This window comes from Conger conger, chromosome 9 (assembly GCF_963514075.1).
Source record: "Conger conger chromosome 9, fConCon1.1, whole genome shotgun sequence".
NCBI classification, from domain to species: domain Eukaryota; kingdom Metazoa; phylum Chordata; class Actinopteri; order Anguilliformes; family Congridae; genus Conger; species Conger conger.
Genome location: NC_083768.1, coordinates 45,336,311 through 45,356,922, shown reverse-complemented (window position 1 = coordinate 45,356,922; position 20,612 = coordinate 45,336,311). Strand labels below are relative to the sequence as shown.

The 20,612-nt window shown below is 46.4% G+C and overlaps 1 protein-coding gene across 1 annotated transcript in view; it reads right to left on the bottom strand.

Annotated features, from left to right (window-relative positions):
* The window catches only part of LOC133136781 (receptor-type tyrosine-protein phosphatase U-like), a 154,611-nt gene that overhangs the window by 38,251 nt on the left and 95,748 nt on the right, over positions 1-20,612 (bottom strand). Inside the window, exons 7-13 of the mRNA XM_061254504.1 lie at positions 18,876-19,169; positions 14,341-14,658; positions 8,835-8,944; positions 5,433-5,634; positions 3,688-3,790; positions 2,990-3,266; positions 94-130 (exon numbers count right to left, since the gene is read on the bottom strand). Of these exons, the coding sequence (XP_061110488.1) occupies positions 94-130; positions 2,990-3,266; positions 3,688-3,790; positions 5,433-5,634; positions 8,835-8,944; positions 14,341-14,658; positions 18,876-19,169 (1,341 nt within the window). The remainder of the gene's footprint in view (positions 1-93; positions 131-2,989; positions 3,267-3,687; positions 3,791-5,432; positions 5,635-8,834; positions 8,945-14,340; positions 14,659-18,875; positions 19,170-20,612) is intronic.

The window sequence follows — 20,612 nt, the reverse complement described above, 5'->3', positions numbered from 1 at the left end:
ACAATGATGTACGGCTTTTCATAATCTGATTAGATATTACACTATGGGGTGGACAGGCACATAAGAATACAATTATTTATTTATTTTTATTACCTTTCCGGGCGATACGGACACAGTTGATTCGTGTTTCCTGCATGTGAAAGAGGAGGAGGAGGAGGTCAGCAGCAGGTCAGGAAGGAAAAACAGCAAAACAAAAACATCAATATGCATCAACTGCGATGTTTACTGATTATATATCAGCACAACACATTTCAGTCATAACAACATTTTATTCAGTACAAGAACAAGCTAAGTCGCTAACATTCCCATTCTGTGTTCCGCACATCTTGCCATCTAATCAATCTATAATTGTTATGTGAATATAGAGAAATGAATGCGTTTGAAGCGTTAGCTGATTGTTAGCTACGCTTCATAATACAGACTTCCATTAAGACTAACTAGGTGAGATACTCCTGTATAATTTTATCCTTGCCCGGCACCTTCTAGGCGAGACAAATGACTTAATTAGGATGTGCGGATAGATAATGTCAGCATCATGAGACAATTATGCAAATCAGGGTGGGCTGAGTGATATAGGATTGTGGGCCGTTTTTCTGAAACTTCTAGTTAATTGTCTTCTCCTAATTGAAAATCCATTTGAGGAGATTTGCTCATATGCCTCATGTTCTCGCCACATATATGGAATATTTATTTATCTTCAAAAATTTCTGGTCTTCCAGCTCCTCTGATTGGTCCATTTGTTCATGTGAAAAAATACTGACTGTCTATTTCACTATTTCGTTAAATAATCAAGGATCGCACTGGTGGGTAGTTGGGTACATATTGCCTAGTATTATCCCAGCTGAGTTGCCAGGTTCGGCAGAATTCGGGGAAATTGTAAGTGAGCGAGACATTACCATCTACCATGGCAACCATGTGAAATTTAATTTAATATGAGCTGAAAACAGGCTCATGCTGAGAACAGAAGAGAGCAGAGAGAGGGAGAGAGGAAGAGAGAGAGGGAAAGAGGGAAAGAGGGCAAGAGAGAAAGTGAGCGAGAAATCCACAGATAGGGAGAAAGAAAAAGAGGGAGAGAGAAAGCGAGAGAAGGAGAGAGAGAGCAGGCACGGACAAAAGAAAGTGGCTGTCACAGAATATAATTGCTTCCAAAACAACTTTTTTGATATATTCAGTGTAATTACACAATTTTAACGGAATCAATGAAAAGTAAATAAATAATAAAAAATAAAGTGGTTCTTACTACATAGGTACGGTTGAGCCAGAAATGCCATTCCGTCAAGAATACATTGTGAAAAATACCCAGAAATAAGGAATGTGCATTCTAATAGATTTTCCGTAAAAAGGAAAAGCTTCATTTTCCGCTTCAAATAACGGGAAATGGCAATTATTGATGGGGAAGAAACAATGGTGGCATGTTATTGTACATCATCCATTCTGTGGAAGAGAAAGAAAGAGAGAGAGAGAGAGAGAGAGAGAGAGGAGAAGAGGAGAGACAGGACCTGCCATATCAGTTTGTCTTTGCGGCGTCACGAAAAACCGCTCCTGGGTTTTCCCGCGATGGCACTCCAATGTCCAGACATGCCCCGCCGCGATGGACTTATATTACACTACATTAAACTGCAATCTATCACGCGGCGTCCCGCCGTCCCTTCAGTCACTCGCCGATATTGCTGCTAGCGGTGCGGCCTCGGAGCAATTACCGCCGCGCAGCCCCGACTAAACGCTCGCGGGGCGCGCTGATCACATTCCGGGGCAAATAAAGGGCGATGCGCCTCCGGGGCCCGCGGGAAGCGGGGAACGCAATCGGGCTCCGAGGTACCGGGCCGCGTTTCGCCGGGCCGCTTATTATGCGGCTCCACACCCGGCCGATCCCTGGCGGCGGCGGCCCTACCCCGCGGGGGGGCGGCTCTCGTCCCCTCCCCGCCTCGCGCGGCTTAGTCCGCCCACGACCTCCGCGCCCGTTTTGGTGTACCGCGTGCCTCCGAGGCGGTGCGGCAGAGTGAGGCCACCTGCCCGCTTGTTACTACACAACCGGGGCTGCTCCCGGGCTCCAGGAGGAGGTGCGGAGGGAGGAACGCCGATAGATATATGGAGAGAGAGAGGAACGGAGGGAGGCAGAGATAAAGAGAATGAGGAAGAACGAGCTGTGGGGAAGATGAAATGAGCGATAGAGAGAGAAATACTGCTGCGCAGACAGACAGAACTGGTCCGCTTTTGTTTCCTTTGGCCAGGGCCCAACCCTGTTCCTGGAGATCTGAAGATCTACTGCTCTGCAGGTTTTCATTTAAGCCCTGACGTGTGTTCAAGACGGCAAACGTTTTGCAGCAAACAATGTTTGCAGCAAACAGATACTGTTGAATGATTTTAAATGAACGTTCCATTTAGTTTGCCACCAACGCCTTTTTAATACCTTACCTGGGAGTTGAAGAAGGTACGACCACATATTACGTTGAATAAAGTTCATTTTAACAGCCGACTGATTGTCAACGTTTGTTCTGCCGGCAGCCATTTCTGTTCGCTGTGCACTACCTTTTCAAACTGTTAGCTAATGTTAGCTAACGCTCGTTGGTGAATGTTAGCTAACATTATCCATCTTGAACACACATCTGATATGTCTACGTGTTGAATGAGGTGTCCTTTGTTAGGGCTGGAGTCGAAACCTGCAGGACAATAATATCCAGACCTGCCTTTGGCTGCGTGAGTAAAACCAATTACATCCAGAGATCCAACTCACCAGCAGGAGGCGCTCTAGTCCACTGCCGTGACTCAGGGGTGCTCATTTTATGAAAAATCTGTTTGTATAACAAAAACCTACCTCACTGCCCTTTGCAAATCTTTTGTGGGCGTTTTAGACACTAAAACCAGGAACAGAACTCTGCTGTGTGTGGGCATTTAATGCGGCTGGCTGGCAATAGTCAATTCAGTTTAATTCGTATAGCGCTTTTAACAGAGAGACCATCACAAAAACACTTTACAGAAAAATGCTCACCCCTCGAAAGCTGCTCATGGCCTGGAAGTAGATGGCGTAGCTGCGGGTGGGGTCGAGGGGCGTGTTCCAGAAGCCGTTGTAGGTGTGGTTGTCGCCCACGGTGAAGGGCACGGCCTCAGGCAGGCTGCTGGGCGCTAGCTCTGCCGTGTAGTAGTGCGGCGTGCCCTTGGCCTGCGCCTCGCTGTGGGACGTGGGCACGGGGAAGCACTCTGGCGAACCCAGCTCCCTCCTCACCCTACGAAACCCTTCTTCATCCTCCACCACCACCTGATACGTGCTAAAGAAGCGGGAGGGGAATATTTATATTTGGTTGCACACCCTTGTGACAAGTGGTGTTTGATGAAGATGACACATTCTCAACTGGAAAACGTTAAATTTTGTCAACGTCGTGCACCTGTAGAATTTTGTTGTGGACAACGTCATATGTTTAAACAACAAACATTTTCGCAAACTATCAGGTGTTTCCACTGTTTGAGTTTGACGTTACTGAAAACCTTTGCCAAATTGACATTTTCATTCATGTTGTGCGACACTTGTCTCAAGGGTTGTGTGACAAAGTATGAATCAAGATATACTGAGCACATGGGATACTCTAATTATGAGCGTTTTTAGGAGGTTTCAGCTGGCATGAACATATAGCTTAACGCACCCACACCCAAACCTCCTCAGTACCGAAATACATCCATTCTGCTCCTTACCTGACTGGGGCCCCTCTGCCCTGGGCTGGGCGGAGCAGCACAGTGATGCTGCTCTCCGATTCGCTCAGCACGGAAGGGGCGTCACCGTAATCGAAAGCCGGAGCTGTCGGGGGTGGGGTGTGGGGGGGAGGGGGATAGAAGGCATTGCATCTCTCATTTAGCACAGTCGCTGTCCTTTAATGGGCAAGAATTATTTTCCGCTCACAGAACCACTCAATATCCTGCCATTAAGCAAAAGAGGCCTGAGCGCAGAGGAAAATTAAAAAGCCATCAAAGTAAACACAAAAGATTCTCGTTTAATGGGTTGCGAGCGGAGAGACGCGTCCTCTGCCTGCAGTAAAGCATCGGGCTTCCCGTCAGTGATATCAACAGTCAATTAGTCAGAGAGAAAGACGGCAAACAATTCCAGCAGGAATCTGCCGCTGATGTATTAAAGCGGACTCGCAGCAGAATTACAGTTGCATGGCCTGGCCTCTATTAAAGACAGAAGAATAAAACTATCAACTCGATCAATACGCGGACACACAGAGACGGCCAAACGCACACGCACACACACACCTGTGCACAGGTACACACACACACACACACACACACACACAAATACAGTACTGTGCAAAAGTCTACAGAATTAAAAAGTTAAAAATTAAATCAAATCAATATTTGCTGTGACCACCCTTTGCCTTTAAAAATGCATCACTTCTCTTAGGTACGCTGTCCTGCAGTTTTATAAAAGAATCAGCTGGTAGGTTGTTCCAAATATATTGGAGAACTTTCTACAGTTCTACTGCAGACTGGCTCTCTCACTTTCTTCTAACACTCCAGCTAATCCTGGACAGCCACAATCATGTTTTTATCAGAAAGGTGGTTTATTACGTAATGGGTACTTTACTTTATTTAATGAAATATTTGCAACATTACATTTCTTGGTAAAATTAGTGTTTAGGGGTCTCAAATGTGCTCTTTTCTACTGACACACTAATTCAGAAAATAATAATAAACACCAATTTGTTTTAAAGAAATCTGGGGTCAAAAAGTATTCTGCACAGGACTGTAAGTTCACAAGTACTTTATGCACAAACAAATATATATAAAGTGACAGTGCAGATGTTGCTGTACACACACCACATGAAGCCTCTGTGTATTCGACACCTTCAGGCTTGGAGCCTCCAGTCGCGAACACGAGGGACAGAAGAGGCGCTAATAAAGGCTGTCACAGTATCTTGTCAGCAGCAGGGCTTCGTTAACGCTGTAACGAGACCCAGTAGCAGGAATAACCGGCGCCCAGGAAGCAATAAATAATCGGGACTTTGAGGTGGACGGCAACATGAAGGGCTCTCTGTATCTGTGGCCTAATTACAGGCCCAGGGGACAGAGCGCTTTTGTTTAAGGGAAGGGGGGAGAGATAAGAAGCCAGTATCAGCCGCTAAGTGACGCTAATGCCGCTCTCAAAGTCCCTCCGCATAAGGCTTCCTGCCAAGTAAACAGTAACACGCCAACTACTAATACTGAACGCAGTGCTAATGAAAAATGAAGCTTCCCACTGCATAACCTTCAAAACCGCAACAAATTACCCAAGGCTACCCAAGTGGTACCACCATTATCCAACCAGGACCAACATAAACCCACCTGTGCCCAACTGAAGCTTTGAAAATAGCCTTAGCCCATGCGTGCCCACCTAGGCTAAGTGTCCCCTGACCCCCGTCCGCTGACCCCGGTGACCCCGGCAATCACGCACACACCCTCACCGGAGATGTTGGTGGTGATCTCGGTGAGGGCGGTCAGGCCGAATCCCTTGGAGGTGCGGGCGCGCACGGAGACCAGGTAAGTGGTGCCGGGCTGCAGGCTGGAGAACATGTGGTAGGTCTCGTTGCGTTGCTTGGCGACGGTGCGTCGTGGCCCCGGCACGTTGATGGTGGGGTCTGACGACTCGATGCTTTGGTAGCTGATCTGTAGGTTAACAGCGGATAGAAGAGGTGAAACTTTCCGTGATGAAATGAGAATATCCTGCCAATCTTCGGGATGGAAACTGCTCTGTACTGTTTTTCTTCCTCACTCTATCATTCTCTCTCGTTCTCAGTTCAATATAAGTTGAGCTGCTGTCTTGCTGTGGCAGGAAGCTAAATATTCTGTCCGCTGTATGCAAAGGACCTTTTCTGCCCCAGTAAGAATTGCATTTGTACAGTTTCAGGCAGGAACAGGTTTATTATTTTGAATCAAGGACAGCATTTCTTTGCATTTCTCATATTCACTAAGGAAGACCAGACCTGCCGGAGATTGCAATGTGAGCACAATCTCTCTTTCCCTGGACAGCCAAGTCTGCTAGTGTCAGCTGGCCTTTATTGCTAGGCACACTGAGTATCAATGTTTTTCCTGAGTTTGTCATTTTTCACTGAGTCTACTGTGGTGTACTCTCTGGACATAACTATGGCCATTTCAGACACAAGGTCACTTATTGCTTTTTAGGCGCTTCAGGAATTCAGTGGCTCTCTTTGGACGACGAGTAGTGGATATTGGCCTAATTCTTTCCTGCAACACTGTTTTCCTTTCTGTAAAAAAACAGGTCAGGTTAGGTTTTGAAACAACTAGTTGGTTGACCAGTTCAGAGGAGCTCCCAGCTGGACATGGTTTGACCAGCTCAAGCTACGTTTTGGAACAGCTGGTAACTGGTTGATCAGCAACCAACTCTAGCTGGTTGACCCACTCTAGACCAGCTAGACCAGCTAATGTCCAGCTTGACCAGCACAATGTTCAAGCTGGTCAAGCTGGCACAACTGTGTTGTACCAATTTACAGTGACTTGCTTTGCAAGCAGGTTCAGTACAGTGCAATTAGTTCAGATACAGATTTGAATATTTAGAGTGTATTTGGTATGCATTTTAATGTGCCTCTTAAAGGCATAGTATGCTTGCCCTGCATGCCTGAGCTATTAGTTGGTTCACAGCCAGGCTGGAGCTCCCTGCAGGACTACAGGAATCCTAAGTATATTTAATTTGTGGTGTATTCTATATTTGCTGCCCCTGAGGTAAACCTGCTGATTTGTATTTTGGAAGGTTCCTGTGAAGGCCCAGGACTTGCACAGTTTAAGGACTAAGCTAAAGTCTAGATTCTACTGCAGACCCTGTTTGGCAGGCACCACACTATCTACATAGAGTGATTGCACTTCCTTATCAAATGAAGTGAGAACCGAGCTTTGCCCATTGTTCAAACATCGCGGCTAATTCATTACTGAAAATGTTGGATTGTGTTGGGGATTTCTCTCTCCCTCCCTCTCTCTCTCAACACAGGAAGAGGGAGATTGGATTATTTCTGGTTTGGACTTTTATGTTTTGTTTGTATTAAAAAAACAGATCTTTCTACTGGTGGCAGTAGTTAATAGGGATTTTTCAATTTAAATTCTCTCTCTTTCACTCAGATACACTTTGCCAAAGCATGAAAAATAAATAAACGAATAAAAAAATTTTTTTCTTCTGCTGCTGTAGCCTATCCACTTAGAGGTTTGACAGGTTGTGCGTTCCAAGATGCTGTTCCACATACCACTGTTGTAATGTGTTGTTATTTACATTACTGTCACCTTCCTGTCAGCTTTGACCAGTTTGGCCCTTCTCCTCTGACCTCTCTCATTAACAATGCGTTTCTGGATGTTTTATGTTTTTGGCACCATTCTCAACTCTAGAGACTGTTGTGTTTGAAAATCCCAGGAGATCAGCAGTTTCTGGGATACTCAAACCACCCTGTCTGACAACAACAATCATTCCACGGTCAAAGTAACTTCATATCATCGTATTTCTTCCCCATTCTGACATTTGGTCAGCTAAACCTCTTGACCACGGCTACACGCTTTTACGCATTCAGTTGCTGCCACATGATTGGCTGATTTTGCATTAACAAGCTGGTGTACAGGTATAGCTAATACATTGCTCACTGAGTGTATATAAGCAAAATAAATAAAATATAAACAGAATATAAACACATCTATCTCTCACACACAAGCACAAGGGCTCCATGAGGACAGTGACAGGCCTTGAGCATTCCCTCATCTCCGCTAGATTTAGCACCACCCACACACGCCACAGCTCGCACTGAGACTGTGCATTCATGGTGACTGCAAGGAACGGCATTTCACCGACATCTCGGGGCTATAAACAGCTCCATGTGCAAGGGCAAAACTGGCCTGCGCCTAGTCGGCATGACAGGACGCCTTGGCCCTCTCAACCGCCAGTGCACTTTAATCACCGAGCAAGGGAGAGATGTCTTCAGGGCTGCTTGGAGCAGTGGCTCACCCATCCTAACAGAGCAAAACTTGGCTATGGCTCATCTACACGCAGGTTACAGTGCAGCAGGGAGCTGGCAAGGCGGGCATGAGTGAAAGCCCTGCTGTAAAATTGAGGTATGCCAGCTTTGCCAGCTTGAAAATTGAGCTGGGCTTTATTGCCAGACTAGGCACACTGAGTATCAATGTTTTTCCTGAGTTTGCCATTTTTCACTGAGTCTACTGTGGTGTGCTCTCTGGACATAACTAAGGGCATTCAGACACAAGGTCACTGCTTGTTGCTTTTTAGGCGCTTCTGGAATTCAGTGGCTCTTTTTGGACGACTAGAAGTGGATATTGTCTTCATTCTTTCCTGCAACACTGTTTTCCCCGCTGAAAAAACAAAACAAAAACAGCTCAAACTGTTGACAACTGGTAGCAGGATGACCAGTTCAGAGGAGCTCCCAGCTGGACATGGTTTAGGTGGCTGATCAGTTCAGACCAGTCCCCAGTTTGACATGGTTTGACCAGCTCAAGTTATGTTTTGAAACAGCTGGTAGCCCTTGCAGGTTGACCAGATCATACCCAGCTAGACTAGCTTATGACCGGCTCAGACCAGCTGGCAAGCTGGGTGTTCTGGAGTGAAGCATGTGACTAAGGTCCCCATCACGTCATCATTTATTAGCTGAATCGGTTTCCATTACCCTTTCTCGCATCTTCTCTCTATCAATATGCCAACTTTTCCTCCTTGGTCATGTGAAAAAATGTTCTTGTGATATTTCTGTGTTTTTTTAATTTTGGGTGATTCCACTGCAGTGTTCTTATGAAAACAGCGGTAATGAAATGAAAACAGTAGGTGTGAGGAATCGGGGGTGGTGGGGAGGGGTGGGGGGGTGTACCTCATATTGGGTGATGAGTCCATTGGGTTCCAGTGGCTCCTCCCACTTCAGAAAGATCATGTCGTCCAGAGGAGTGAAGGTCAGCGACTCGGCGGTGATGCCCCCGGGAACTGTGGGAAAAGCAGTTCAAACCGATGAACAAAAACTACAGGGGTCAGCAGCTGGACCTCAGAGCAGCAGAGCGTCCTCAGAGAGCCTAATGGAATTACCACCCGTTGCATTAACATTTGCCTTTTTTGGCACTCAACAGATGCTAATACCCAGAGCGACTTACGCCGCTAACATCTCGACGCAGAATCCGTCTCTGCAGCTGGATATTAGCCCTGAGGCCGTTCAGATTAAGCACCTCGTGCAAGAGAACAACAGTATCAGCTCAGCTAGGAGTCTGACCTGCAGCCTTTGAGAAGTCGCTCAGTTCCCTCACCATTACACCACACTGTCAGCCAGGAAGGAGGATCGAGGGGATAAAAAAAAAGTAGAGAAGCGGTACCGGAGTAGGAAATTATTAGGTTCTTCACTTCAGGAAATAAAACTGTCAATTTCTGGAGGAGTCTATAGACCTGAAAGCTGGTTTCACCTGATAACGCAATCCTACCGGGCCAAAGGCCTCCTCATCTGTTCATCAGCCTCAGAACTCAGAGCGCAACACTCGGTGTGAAGACAGACTAGAACATGAAGCGCGGCCACACTTTGGGCATATGGCGAAGTTTTCACTGCAAGTTCCCACCTCCCACGTCAAGGAAATGCTTCATTTAAGTATCGCGCACAGCTTTTGTATAATGAAGCAATTCACAGATTAAATACAGGTCAATTCCACTTTCGGGTTTTCTGCGTTTGCTTTTATAGTGACTAAAAGGATAAAAAAAGTTAAACTATTAATGAGATGCTGTGAAAAACGTATGAATTAATGACTCATACAGCACAACATCTACTTGGAGGCAAATCTTAAAAATAGGGCAAAAACCTCCACAGACACTCATTCCTCCAACATATCGTTGCTGAAGGAGACCCAGGAGTATCTCACTCACACAGCTCAAACAATGGCAAGTTGAGTACCTTACATACAGTATAAATACAGTATTAGTGTATTAGTGAGGAGGAGGGAGCGGATAGAACTAATTCTGCATTCCCCTGAATGTCATATACTGTATCTCAGAGGAAAGTGAGGAGGCTTGGCACCATCTAAAGAATGACTAAAGAGATTGCAATCAAAACCACTGAGGTCTATCTGAGCGACACATTTCAACAATGGGTTTCCAAAAAAACCCACATACAGACATCAAACTTGAAATTCAAATTTAAATTGTCTTTCTTTTTTTTTTTTAAACCAGGCTTCATTTTTGAAGCTCATTTCCTGGTCATGAGATGGTGCCCACTTGTGCCACTGCGGTTGGCTCCAATATAGGTCATTCAGACTCATTTTTAATGGTACAATTGTGGTCCGCAGTTTCAAAAACGTTTTTTTAACAAGCCTATGGATAGTCAGTGGGTGAGGTAACAGGCTCTTGGTCCATATTTTTTCTACAGTCTATAATTTATTAGAGCAACATATTTGAACAGCTGTTTACAAAAAAAACCCCACATCCAGAAATCAAACTTTCTCTTTTATCCAAATTAAATCAAACGAGGATGAACAGCTTTTATTTTGCTATTCTACTTTGGACAAATTTAACACAACTGATAGAATTATTTTTCATTCAAGATCGACTATTCACTCTTTTCAAAAAGATTTATGCACACATTCTCAAAGGAAGAAGTGAGGCGAGACAGACAGAGAGAGAGACAGAGAGACAGACAAACAAAGAGACACAGGCAGAGAGAGAGAGGGAGAGAGACAGAGAGAGAGCCAGAGAGACAGGGAGAGACAGAGAGAGTCAGACAGACAGAGAGACAGACAAAGAGAGAGACAGAGAGACAGAGAGAGAGACAGACAAAGAGAGAGACAGAGAGACAGAGAGTCAGACAGACAGAGAGAGACACAGACAGAGAGAGAGAGGGAGAGAGACAGAGAGAGAGACAGACAAAGAGAGAGACAGAGAGACAGAGAGTCAGACAGACAGAGAGAGTCAGACAGACAGAGACACAGACAGAGAGAGAGTCAGACAGACAGAGAGAGAGACAGACAAAGAGAGACACAGAGAGTCAGACAGACAGAGAGAGACACAGACAGAGAGAGAGGGAGAGAGACAGACAAAGAGAGAGGGAGAGAGGGAGAGAGAGTCAGAGAGACAGAGAGAGAGAGAGGGAGAGAGACACAGAGAGAGACAGACAAAGAGAGAGGGAGAGAGACAGAGAGAGTCAGACAGACAGAGAGAGACACAGACAGAGAGAGATGGAGATACAGAGCCAGAGAGACAGAGCAAGAGAGACAGACATACAGAGAGAGAGTGAGAGAGAGAGAGAGAGAGAGAGAGAGAGGAAGGGAATTGAAGGAACTCCAAGGAAGAACGTGACGAGAAATAGAAAAGGAAAGTGGGATGAAGCATGCGGTATGGAAGGAGAAAGAATGGCAGAGCGAGAAGGAGGGAAAGAGGATGACACCTGCAATTACTCGCCCTCTCGTTAGCGAAGGCCTAACAGATCGAGATCGGTGTGCGAGAGTGACGAGCTTGTCGCCGGGGTGAGCCCACCTCCTCCGCTAACAAGCGCACCTATGCTAGGCTGCGACAGGCTTTGAGCTGTGCACAGGGGGATGACTGAAAGGTAGAGGTGTTTCATTAGCACGGCGTTGATCTCTCCACTGGAATGACCCTAGACAAATTAAACAAACACGTCCTACAGTCTACTTTTGTCTGGTATTATTTTTACCGGTGACAACCATCTCTGACATCCCTGACGTTATTAATTCTCTCAGAACTGGCATCGACACACGACCCCACGGCCATCTTGGACAGCATTGAGTCGCGTTAAACTGATCAATATTATAATTAAGTTTTTGCTGGGGGTGAGGTATGGTACTATCGATTCTTCACCACTTTCAATAGACGGTCTGTTATGACATTTAAGTCATGCGATTAGAATGCGTTTGTTTTCGATTCATGTATTTGTTTATGCTTTATTTAACCCAGAAGACCCAATTGAGATGGAGATGTCTTTGAAAGGGGATGGACAATCACCACTTAAAGCTCAACTGGCTTTCAAACGGAGGGCAATGCTGCAGGCATTGAGAAGGGCCGCCAGATTCTCCCCAAGCGTCTAAAGGCTTCGTTTTTCAAGCTCATTTCCTGGTCATGAGACGGTTCTTCAATATAGATCATTCAGACCCGTTTTCAATGGTACACTTGCGGTCCGCAGTTTCAAAACCGCTTTTCACAAGCCCATGGATAGTCAGTGGGTAAGGCAACAGGCACTTGGTCCATATCTTTTCTACAGTCTATGATTTATGAGAGCAACATATTTCAACAGCTGTTTCCAAAAAAAAAAACCTTCATACAATTCTGCCCTTATGTATGAAACTGCCGCACGGGGCTGAAACCGCAGTACGCGTGTCATCTACGCCAGTCATCGCAAGGTGCGCTTCTCTCCTTAAAGTGTACACATTTAAAGGTGGATCACACAAATAAAGTGTGGCTGATTTTGTATTCCGTCGAATTTACTAAAGTTCAGGCAGTTAACGAGGGTCCAATTGTGCCTCCATTTCTCCGCCTCTCAAGAGCAGGTGACACAGGTATAGGCTCCGAAGATGCATGGAAATAATCTTTGCAACAAAAATGACACAATTTCAGCTCCGAGATATCACACAGATTATTAATATGAAATATTAATTAATTATTGCAGCCAAGCAATAATTAAGGCTGGGTGTTTGTCACAGAAAATATTTTGCCTGGAAATATTTGAGAGCATGTTCAACTGGCATTGCTGAAATAATTAAAACAGGGTTGTGTGTTGTTTTGATTAGTTATCCTCCGAAACAATCAGAGAAAAGAAAGGGGAAAAGACTTCAGTGACAAACAACCAGCCATACAAGTCATCGCGCTTCTGGGAGAAATAAAATATGTCATGGAACCTCCCACACAAGGCGGCATGGATGGTGCAGTGGGTAGCACTGCCGCCTCACAGTAAGGAGGTCCTGGGTTTGAATCCCCGTCGGCCAGGGCCTCTCTGTGCGGAGGTTGCATGTTCTCCCCGTGTTTGCGTGGGTTTCCTCCAGGTACTCCGGTTTCCTCCCACAATCCAAAGACATGCAGGTTAGGCTGATTGGAGAGTCTAAATAGCCCGTGGGTATGAATGTGTGAGTAAATGGTGTGTGTGCCCTGCAATGGACTGGCGACCTGTCCAGGGTCTATTCCTGCCTTTCGCCCAATGTATGCTGGGATAGGCTCCAGCCCACCTGCGGGTTAGGATAATGAATGAATGAATGAACCTCCCACACAACGTTCCCATTGTAGCCAGGTGTTGTCCCGTATTACTGTATACACCCCCCCAGTGGGAGCAAGCACACGTCGTTCGTTTATTTGCGAGTATTTTTCATTGTGATACTTGTGATTTAAAGAAGGTAAGCAACCCTCCATTTTATCCTCAGCATAAAACATTTAAAACACAAATTACAATCGCTAATAAAGAAAAAAAAGCCACTGTTTTCATGTCACATTCTCTGAAAATATAGCCCAGCTATAATTACAAAATGTGCGAGAATTCTTAGATCAAGTTATTAAGTATTCAATGCGGCTGTTTACACACAGTGAGCACTTTATTAGATATTTATTAGACTTATGAATAAATATGGCCCTATGTGCATAGATAACAAAATATTTTGGAATGCATGCTTTATCTGTATTTTATGAAGAATACTCTGTAAAAATGGCTGGATGTGTCTTTTCTGCTGTCGCTAGGCAACCGCACTTCCCTCCTTTCCAACCTTTGCTAACGTTCTTAATGATATTAACGGCATTAGCAAACTGATTTCACCTACACATTTGGTGTGTTATTTGTTTTGTTTTTTTAAAACAATGAATAAGCAGATGGCACTCACTTTTGCTATTTTGGAGAGTGAGAGACAAAGTAAACAGAAAACAACTTCTGAAATCGTATGTCGGGGTCAACTACAGCAACCTCCAATTTTTGTTTACAATGGAACAAAGACCACACAAACCACACTAAACCACACTTCTATTTTCATGTTTTCACCTAAAAACAGCAAGGTAGCCGGGACAGATAAGTGCAAGGTGTGCGAAAGCAGCTTGGAATACACTTCAAACCCATTCAAAATAATTAAAGACAAAAAAAGAATGAAAGAAAATTAAAGGGCTTGTTTGGTGGGATTGGCCCCTTAAGATCAGTTCATAGTCCAGCGACAGAGTGTCACTCGACAGAAATCACAGAACGTTCATGAACGATGTAGACTGTAGTCGTTAACAAATATAAACGCACTCCAGTCGCGTACGTCATATCACGGAAGCTAATGCCGCTCTTACTTCAATTTCAGCTCGTCTTAAAGCTACCGGTTCCACAAGCTCGGGGATTGGCTTGCTGGAGAAGAGGGGAAGGGTGCTCAGTGGACTCTCACCGTCCTCCTCGGTCTGGAAGGTCACCTCCTTCCCCTCCTTGGTGCCCTCGGGGTTGGCGAGGGTGAGGCGCACGTGGACGGTGTGGAAGGGCGGCAGGTCGAGCAGCGTGAAGCGGGAGGCGTTGTACTCCACGCCCAGGCACTCGCGCACCGTGGCGTTGTTCCCACCGCCGCCCCCTGCTGTGGAGTAGCGGTAGCACAGGGACACCGTGTAGGCGTGGCAGCGGGTCAGGTTGTAGCCCAGGGACTCCCACTGCAGGGTCAGCTGACGCGACTGGATCTCCGTCGCCGTGAGGCCCTGAAGCGGCCGCACGGGCTCTGAGAGAGAGAGAGCGAGAGAGAGACAGAGGGAGAGAGAGAGAGAGAGAGAGCAAGAGAGAGAGAGGGAGAGAGCAAGAGAGAGAGAGAGCAAGAGAGAGAGAGAGAGCAAGAGAGAGAGGGAGAGAGAGAGAGCGAGAGAGACAGAGGGAGAGAGAGAGAGCAAGAGAGAGAGAGGGAGAGAGAGCGAGAGAGAGAGACAGAGGGAGAGAGAGAGCGAGAGAGAAACAGAGGGAGACAGAGGGAGAGGGAAAGAGGGGGAGAGACGGTGAGAACAAGAAAGCGAGCCTGACTGACAACATACTTTATGTACAGGAAAGTGACATTCTGGACATTCGCCAGCTTGGAATATCCAGTAGCACTGTTCAGTCCATCCCATCCTTCTCACATCTTGTGTCAAGTAGGAAAAGTTGGAAAAGTGCAGACCAGTGCATGCATGTGTGCGTGTGTGACCAATCACTTCTGGCTTGAGGAAATGCTTGCGACCAATCACTGTCAGCTGGGGGAAATGCTTGGAACCAATCACTGTAGGCTGGGGGAAATGTGTGTGACCAATCACTGTCGGCTGGGGGATATGCTGGGGGATATGCTTGTGACCACTCACTGCAGGAGGGAAATGTGTGTGACCAATCCCTGCTTCTATTCCGTCTGTAGTTTACCAGCAGTGCAGTCATTGCGCTGAACTATATTATGCGGTTACCGACGGACACCCACATAGCTCAATTTTTGCACTGTTTTTAATCGAGAACTACTTTCTACCCCAAGTATGCCAACTGTGTACATCCGAGCAAAGTAGTATGAAGCCTGAGTGGTAGTGATGCAACATTCACAGAATGCAAGAGTCCATTGTAGTTTCAATATAGCAACTTAGTTAGCAACATACTTTAGTGAAGCACATAACAGCTTCAAAATTCATGGTTGAAGTATTAACTAATTTATGCTGTAGACCAAAAACACCCATGGCATTATACTTGGAATGCGATGTTGCTGTAGAGTTTTTCAAGTGTAAATTTAGGAGCATTGAGAGCCTCAAAAATATTGGTCCATAGAGGACTTTTGTATTATGGTGAATTGCAAATCTCAGCTAAACTATCAGGGTGGATACTTTAGATAGTCCTCTGCGTAAGTGAAAGCATACTTTAACTTCATTTCTGGGTGAATAGCCCCTTTAAGTATTTCCCGCCAGACTCTAGTAGGACTCTGTCACAGCACCTACCCAAAACAATCTGCCTGGCTTTCCCCCCCTGTAGGAGGTGCATTGTGGGGTTTAGCTAAGGATAGTGGCACAATGTCAGCTCATGCGTCTGTCACGACCAGTTACTGAATCATTCAGCGCATTTTTGTCATCATTGTGAAGTATTCCACGCTCTGGTCTTTTAAATGTAAGTGACAGCAAATGCAGAGGATGGCTCGGTGACAGGTGTACGGATCATGATTCCATTACTCCCAACACCCACAAACAAAAATATATTATTAGAAAGAAGAAAAAAAAAGAACAACATCATACACAACACAGAGAAAATATTGTCGGGAAAAAAATGTTGTCATATTGCATAAAATTATAATTTACCGCCACATTCATTTCCGTAATTGTATCAAACTAATGAGGCTCACACTGTACCATGAATAATAATAGAATGCCCACGTCGCTATGGCAACGGGGCCTCTGGGACATCCTAAGGATACATAAGCAAAGACAGCCACCGACTAAAGCCTCTAAAGATAGGCCTGTCTGGAGGGGAAATGCTTGTATAAAGGCACAAGATTGTTCTGGCTGATTTCAGATTCCTCCCTGATATGCCCTTATGTATGAGCACTTGCTGAAGCCAGACCCTCTACACCTCTCTATTAAATCAATGCAGCTTATGACAGATTAGGAATGCCAGGCCCGGATAATGTGGCAACCCTGAGTTATGAACTTTTCCGACACATTCTCTTGTGTGTCCAGTTATTCTCTCAAAATCCTCTTTGTCAAACAGGAGCACAGATAAAATAATCCAGAGGCGATGGAGGGTAAGTCTTCATGTGCATGCGCCACAGACACAGAGTGGCGCCAATGGCAACCCAAGTGTGTTCTGTTTAGTCAGGCTCATGGTCACATCGCTGGTGTTACGTGGGGGCGACATGGCTCAGGCAGTAAGAGCAGTCCTCTGGCAGTCGAGGGTTGCCGGTTCGATCCCCCACCCGGGCTGTGTCGAAGTGTCCCTGAGCAAGACACCTAACCCCCACATGCTCCTGACGAGCTGGTTGGCGCCTTGCATGGCAGCCAATCGCCGTCGGGGTGGGAGTGTGTGTATGAATGGGTGAATGAGAAGCATCAATTGTACAGTGCTTTGGATAAAGGCGCTATATAAATTCCAACCATTTACCATTTACCATTTACGTCTAAATGTACCCTCACTGCCTGCACTGGCCTGTTTAGTCAGGAGCCACATACACATCACTGGTGTTACAGTTAAAATGTTCCCCCACAGCCTACCCTTTCTCTCAGAAAATTGCGTTACGAGCACAGCTGAGTGCCATTTCACTCCTCTCATTGACTGTTGAGAGCTAAAACAGAGGGACCGCAGTGCTCCACCCACGTCCTCTGCCTCAGACAGCAGCGTGATTTATGGACCAGGCCTCCCCGCACAAACTTTAATTGCGGCTGGCCTGTTTAATCAGAAGCCACATACACATCTCTGGTGTAACAGCTAAATCTTCCCACACTGCCTGCACTAGCCCGTTTAGTCAAGAGTCATGTTCACATAGCTGGTGTTACGGCAAAATGTACCCCACTGCCTGCACTGGCCTGTAATCAGGAACCACGTTCACATCGCTGGTGTTACGGCTAAAGGTCCCCCCACTGCCAGCACTGGCCCGTTTAGTCAGGAGCCCTGTTCACATAGCTGGTGTTACGGCTAAACATACCCCCACTGCCTGCCCTTTCTCTCAGAAAGTTTGATAAGAGCACAGCCGAGTGGCACTTCACTCCTCTCATTGACTGCTGAGCGCTAAAACGCACGGGGGAGCAGGACCGCGGCGTTCCGCCCACGTCCTCCGCGTCAGACGGCGGCGTGATTGACGTACGAGCCCCCCGCCGCCCGCGCGAACTTTAATTGCGGCTAATCCCGAGCGGGAGCCTCGCATGAGCTGGCAGCGCCACAGGCTCGACAGGACTTTGAAATTCATAAAGCGGCCGGGCCGCGATCAATCAATCAATCGAGGGGAGCTTGGCTCTCTCCCTCTCTCCCCGCGCCAGATGGATCCTGATAGGGCGCGCGCATGACGGGCCCCGAGCGCCAGCCTCTCGCTCCGAATTCAGCGGGATGTTCGCATCAATCACCGGCGAAGACGCGCCGGGGCCCCACGCGCCCAACACCAGCGCCGCTCCATCTGATACTCCTGCACTGCGACAGCATGATATATTCATGACATTCACCGCTGGCGGGTTTTTAATGTCATATTTAATATTTTAAGACACACTAAACATGCATCATTATTGCACACAATTTCACCGGCAAACTTCATTTTTTACCACACGTTTTAATATGTGACATATTACTATATATGTATATGAGTCGCCATATCACAATATCATATACAGTCTGTACTACTGTATGTAAGGAAATCTAAAGGTGATTACAATAAATGAATAAACTCATAGTCTCATTCTGATGGTCTTATATTGAGGTTCTACTTTTTACAAAGTGAACAGCAGGCGATTGTTTGGTTAGCAGGCGGCATAAATGGAAATTAACAATGGATAACTTCCGCATAGACATTAGGAAGAGAGTGGTAACTGTGTGGAATAGCTTGCCAGGATATGTAGTAGAAGTACAACCACTGGGGGGTTTTCAGGACCAGGCTTGATATGGTGCAAGATACTATTTAGCTTTTAGCAAACTAAACAGTAGGTACACTTTCGTGGGCAAGCACTGCTGGGCTGAATGGCCTGTTTTCTTATGTTATGTTATACTATGTTATGCTGTTATGCTATGTTATATTATGCTATCATATGCTATGCTATGTTATATTATGCTATGTTATGCTGTTATGCTATGCTATATTATGCTACCATATGCTATGTTATGTTCTGCTGTTATGCTATGTTATGTTATGCTAGGCTATATTATGCTATTATATGTTATGCTATGTTATGTTATGCTATGTTATGCTGTTATGCTATGCTACGTTATGCTACCTTATGTTGTTTCTTCTGGTTGTGCCTGGCTCACCTGCGCACTTGGTCCGGCTCACCAGCGGAGGTCCGGGGGGTCCGGTGCCCCCATCCCCCGGGCGCGTCAGCAGGACACTGATGTGGTACTCGGTGTCCGGGTCCAGGTGCCACACCTTGTAGGTGAGCGCGCTGACGCCGTGCACCTCAGACCACGGCGAGTGGCTTGCGCGGTACTCGATCTCACGGCGGATGACCGGGCCATCTCCCACGATGGAGTTGGTGTTGAGCTGGAGGATCAGGTAGGTGGGCCCCGCCCTCAGGAGCTGGGGGGGCGCGATGGGGGAGGGTGGAACTGCGACAGAGACACGTCAAGAGGAGGAGTCACACTCAGGTAAAACAGAAGCTGAAACAGAAGTTGGAGCAAAACTAGCTTCCGTGATATGACTTGCACACGAGTGAAATGGATCTTTTGGGGGATTTTTTGAAGGGCGGCGTGGAGGAGACGAAGAGGGGACATCAAATGAGGACGCAAGCCGCTGTGTGAAAACGATATTGATTGGAGGGGGAAGGAAAATCATCATACATATGTGAAAATCTTGTTTTCCAGGAAGTGGATGGAAGCAAACTTTGGTCTGAAAATACTACAGTATTGTATGAAATTATTAAAATTGTATGATGTTTTTGGAATATATATTTTAAGACGTGTTTGTATGGTTATGAAGAGGAAAAGCTGAATTCTGATTTCAGTTTGTCTTCAAATGAACTCCTACAGAGTACATATAGTCCTTATTGGGATTGTGGAGGAGGAAGAGTATCAATTCTGCTGACATATTGCTAAAACACACAAGTAGTCACAGTGACAGGAGAGTGTGCCAGTAAGAGCTGGAGAAAAATGGCCATACAACCTAAAATAAACAACATAAGGACATTCACAACAGGGTCTCCATGTTTGGGGTAGAACAAAGAGGCAACAAAAAAGTTTTTCCCATGTCTAATCCGCTGCTAATCCGCCACTAATCCCATCCCTCCCACGGATACGCGGCTGCATTCCTGCCACGACCTGCCCCTCGGGACGCATGGCTCCCCCCTGTGGAGGGAACGGGGATATCACAGCCTAAAGTCATCCGGCTACGGGTCAGGGACGTGCTTCAAACGGGCTTTCGGCGGGAGAATGGGGAGGCAGCTGGCAGGCGTATCGGAGCGCTCATCTGGAGCTGCGTCTGGAAGCCGAACAAACTCTCAGACTCCTGTCATTCTCACAGCATTCCCGACCCCTAAACCATACACCACACACGCGTGGGCAGGCTAGCGCGCGCGGTTTCTGCTGTACGAAGCGGAACAGACGGTGCGATTTTTACATAAAAGCTGAAATGTGTTTCTGTTTATGACACTTTCTTTTTTTCCCCTCGTTTACATTTGGGCATATGCGGGGCCAGACTGGGAAGGAGGCAGGATTCACGTGTTTGTTTGCAGAGCTAGATTCTTACTCATGCGATTGGCGTTAAAGAGCTGGCTCCAGGGCAGCGTGTCAGAAAGGGCTGCCGCACGACTGGGACTCCTGCTGCCATCGCCACCCCCAGGCGTTAGGGGACTTTAATCTTGGTGACACACTGGTGATGCACTTGTTTATTTTTGTATGGCCGAAGTCATTCCGACTGCGTAATCCGTGCTGACGTGCGTAAGCACTGTCGCCGTGGAGCCACCATGTAAATTTCCAGAAAACAGGAAGCTGGCTTCCATCTCCGCTCCGGTCTGCGCTTTGCTGTTTTTGTCCCACACCCCTCCTCCCTGGACT